General features: G+C 39.8%; 1 protein-coding gene across 1 annotated transcript in view; it reads left to right on the top strand.

Moving 5' to 3' along the window:
- LOC101853203 overlaps positions 1–3,598 on the top strand; it is a gene marked incomplete at its 5' end in the record, with an annotated part of 23,166 nt that extends 19,568 nt beyond the window's left edge. Inside the window, 3 exon segments of the mRNA XM_013090204.2 lie at positions 35–217; positions 1,998–2,156; positions 2,999–3,598. Coding sequence (XP_012945658.2) covers positions 35–217; positions 1,998–2,156; positions 2,999–3,124 — 468 coding nt within the window.
- Between the last annotated feature and the right edge of the window lie 336 nt (positions 3,599–3,934).

The following is a 3,934-nucleotide window of genomic DNA, read 5'->3' as shown; positions in this document are numbered from 1 at the left end:
CTTACCCCTCCCCCCTCCCACATCAAACCACAAGCTTTCCTTCCGCTGTGCCCAACAACACTTCCAAGATCTCCGTGGACGTCTAAGGCACCTCTTGTGTCTTCCACCACCAACAACTGACGCCCCCACCGATCCCCTCGCCTGGGACATAGAGGGACACATCAGTAACTTCCTCACCCGGACAACACAAACCTATGACATCGGCGCAATTGTTCACGTATGTCATAATATTATTATGTTAAGTTTACACTTCTTCTTTTACAGTTTTACTAAGAGTTTTGCGACACTTGAAACACAGTTATGTTATAAGTGTCGAAGATTTGGGGCGTTTATGGAGAGCAATATTTATACAAATAAGAGAAGAAGGAGAGATGAAAAAGAATGACGTTTGGCAGGAAAGAAGGAGCAAATTGTACCAGACCACCCACCAATCTCCCAACATTTTTATTACATATTTGTAGCTTCAGTTACAATGTTATGTATGATTTTCTATTTATTAATGTTAAACTACGGATTGCATTGTGTACATTACACTTTGTATAGTTTGTTTGGCTTACTCGTAATGATGTATGTGCGTGCGTGTGTGATGAGATAAGGTGTGTGCGTGCGTGCGTGCCTGCCTGCCTGCCTGTGTACGTGAATATGTGTGTGTACGTGTGTGCGTGCTTACGTATGTGTGTATGTGTGTGTCTGTGTGTGTGTGTGTGTGTGTGTGTGTGTGTGTGTGTGTGTGATGCATGAACTTACAGGAAAATGAACTGAAATACAGAGGGAAAGGGACAAAAACAGCATACGTACATGCGTTGACTGGTGCTTTTATGAATAGGTTCTTAATGGTTGTGTTAAGGAGAATGCATACTTTTAACGGTCCTGTAAGTAAGCTTTGTCTTTTCAGGCTATGCACAAAATGCAGGTAAAATACAGATGAAACAGGCGCGAAAATTATTTTTAAAGTTTCAAATGTAACCAATCGTTGCTCTAAATCTTTTCCAAAAGAGCTCAGCAGAAAGCAGTTTTAAAGAGATACCAAATGATTTGGGGTTAGTTCATATACAAGTTGCAGGCTTCAAGCCACACCTACATCATTTTGGTGGTAGATTAGAGTGAGGTTGTTTTAAGGATTTATAACTCAAATTTCCGAACTACAAAGTGACTTTATAGAAAAGCACGGAATTAAGCTCAGCAGCATATTATATACAAGCGTTGTACATGTTTCTTAGATGCGATCATTCATGTTGAGCAAAGTATTCACAGGAAAAAAATAGTTCTCTTTAGACGCCACTAAGTCATTTAGTGCTATTCTTGTTGAAATGCATTATTAAAAATAATTTGTAAAGACATGGTGGAATCAGCCGCTCCACAATTTTGGAACATATGGAGTTATTAGTATAATATTAAGGGCTGTCCATTTATCTTGCTTTAGGCGAAAGAAATACCCACCGATCTTGAATAGAAGTCGAGATATTTGCGTTTAAAAGATGTGGGAAACGCCTGGTGCCAGAGGGAAATTTGCGAGGAAATGTCCGCCAACGATTGATGACACCCAAAGATTGAGTAATTTAGGAAACTGTAGGTTTACTTTATGTTTGTAAAATTGATCAACGTTTTCAGAAGTAAAGTCCGTGCCGAAATGTGTTTTTAGACAGGCATAAAAGGTGTAGTGCCAAATATTTTAAGACTTATAAAAATAGCCCAACGGGCAGGAAAATATCCATCTCTTCGGCTTCATTATTTTGACGACCACCGCTTGATTTCACCACGATGCTTCACGACATGATATGTAAAAGACGGCCGCCAATTGTTGAGGAGGAAAGTGATTGTCTTTGACCTGTGGACATCCAACTCGGTGTCATTATAATATAAAAAATACACAAGGGATGAAATGGGAAGTGGCCGCTTGTACAGGTAATTGTCTTAAACAGGTAGTTGTTAAGGCAGGTTCGATTGTATATACATTCAAAAAGTTCATGTCCACTCTTGAACTTTATACTTCTTAGGATGTCTGTGGGAACATCTATGCCACTCTCTACGACTACCCCGGCCTCAAGACGTGCGCGGGTCTGGCTGACTACACGGCCTCTGTGGTTCGTCTGGCATGGGCCCTGAGCGTTCAGCAACCGCCCTACACTATAGCCTACGACCACCGGTCCTTTCTGGTAAAACACTGAGCTGACAATAACATTATTGTATAGTATTTTGTTTTAGTAAGTGTTTTACGGCACTTTCAACTCAATAAGGTCATATAATATGTGCCGAAGATTAGAGGTGTTACTAGAGAGTAACAAACACAAAAAAGGAGGGGGAGATAAAGACGATAGATGTTTGATAGGAATGAAGAAGCAAACCACACCAGAGCACCCGCCAACGACCCACAAAATTATTGTCTCTTTTAGTAGTACTTTGTTTCAGATTATAAGTAAAGATCACCATTATTCTATCAGATAAGACAATCAAGATAATAGAAATGAAAATCTCCATAGCGTTGTTTTCATTGTTTCGGCGATATTAGAGGTTTTCTCATCGTCATTCCTTTAGGAACTAGGTTTATGTTGTGTTGTTTTTAAGATACCCTAGTAAAACTGGCCGCTAGCTTTTGTGGCTTGTTTAGTTAATGGTCTTGACCAATATAGAAAGGCATTGTGTCAGGTGAGGGTTTTTTTCTCTTTTTTTTAAATTTTCTTTTATTCCCTCCTCGAATATGTTTTCTCTTAGCTTGTTTCCGATTCGACCGTCAAAAGCTGTGCTCGTTGAGTAACTGAAATTGTCCAGGATGTGAAACTCTTCCCTCCCAAGTACCTATGATTAAGAGTGTCATTTCCCCCTCTTTAAAAGCTTATCTATAAAATTGTTGTTTCTTTTTGTCGATGCCACTACCAACGTAGTCAGTTACTTTTACCGCTAAATGTTAACTTTCAGCGTTGTTTAAATTTTTAACGTCCTCTCCTCCTTCCTCCTCCCCCCCCCCTCTTCTTTCAACCCTGTGCAATGTTGTCTGCAGCCACAGTACCACGTCCGTTTCCACACGTCGGACAGTGACACTGACGCCATCAAGAGCTTTTTGTGGCCAGTTCTCCTGGACAGCCAGTCTGGAGACTGTGTGGCAAAGGGAGTGGTCATCACGTGACGTCATATTGAGTGCATCTGTTGAATGTCTGTTCCATTTCATCTGAGATCTGCAGTATTCTTTAGTATGAACTGATAAACTCGAGGACTGAATTTAGATTTTTCCGTTGTCAGTGCATAAAATTATTTGCGATTTTATTCGATGCAAATAAAACATCATCAGAAAAACACAACGGTTTGCTTTAATAGCACACATATTTGAAGGCATTAATTCGGAAGAATGTGGGCGTTGATAATTAATATAATATATGGCTCTTGGGGCATGCTGAGTCATGTTTTGAAAGGGTTATATTCGAAAAAGTGGACCCATTGTATAAGGACCAAATGTAAATTTATGGTGCAAAAGACAGGAAGACATCTTTATGGTTAACATCTGTATAAATGACATTCTCTGAAATATTAGCAGCAAAAAAGTAGTGGCCTTGTATAGTACTTTACGGCGTAAAGGTAGCTTGAGAGAGAGAGAGAGAGAGAGAGAGAGAGAGTTGAAAGTCTCTCCCCAAACGTGTCACAGAAAAAAGAAATCCGACTGAGTTCATTGTTCGGGTGCTATTGGCCCATAAGGTGAGATTGAGACTTCTAATTACATGTGTGTCTCGAATACTGTTTAATGAGACAGCACCAGAACTCTAACAGTTTATTTTCATGCGCCACGGATTCTTTCGTAAAATCTTTACACTTCTAGAGGCTTCAGTTGATGTGTTGTGGGGTGACAAAAACACTAAGATCCAGATCTAAAGCAGTTATGAGCACCCTTTTTTCTAGAGCAAAGAGAACTTATTGTATGAAAGCTTACAATCTTTGATCCATT

Source organism: Aplysia californica, unplaced genomic scaffold (assembly GCF_000002075.1).
Source record: "Aplysia californica isolate F4 #8 unplaced genomic scaffold, AplCal3.0 scaffold00002, whole genome shotgun sequence".
Taxonomy (NCBI): Eukaryota; Metazoa; Mollusca; class Gastropoda; order Aplysiida; family Aplysiidae; genus Aplysia; species Aplysia californica.
Note: the sequence above shows the minus strand (reverse complement) of the source record. Positions and strands in the feature narration are given on the sequence as shown.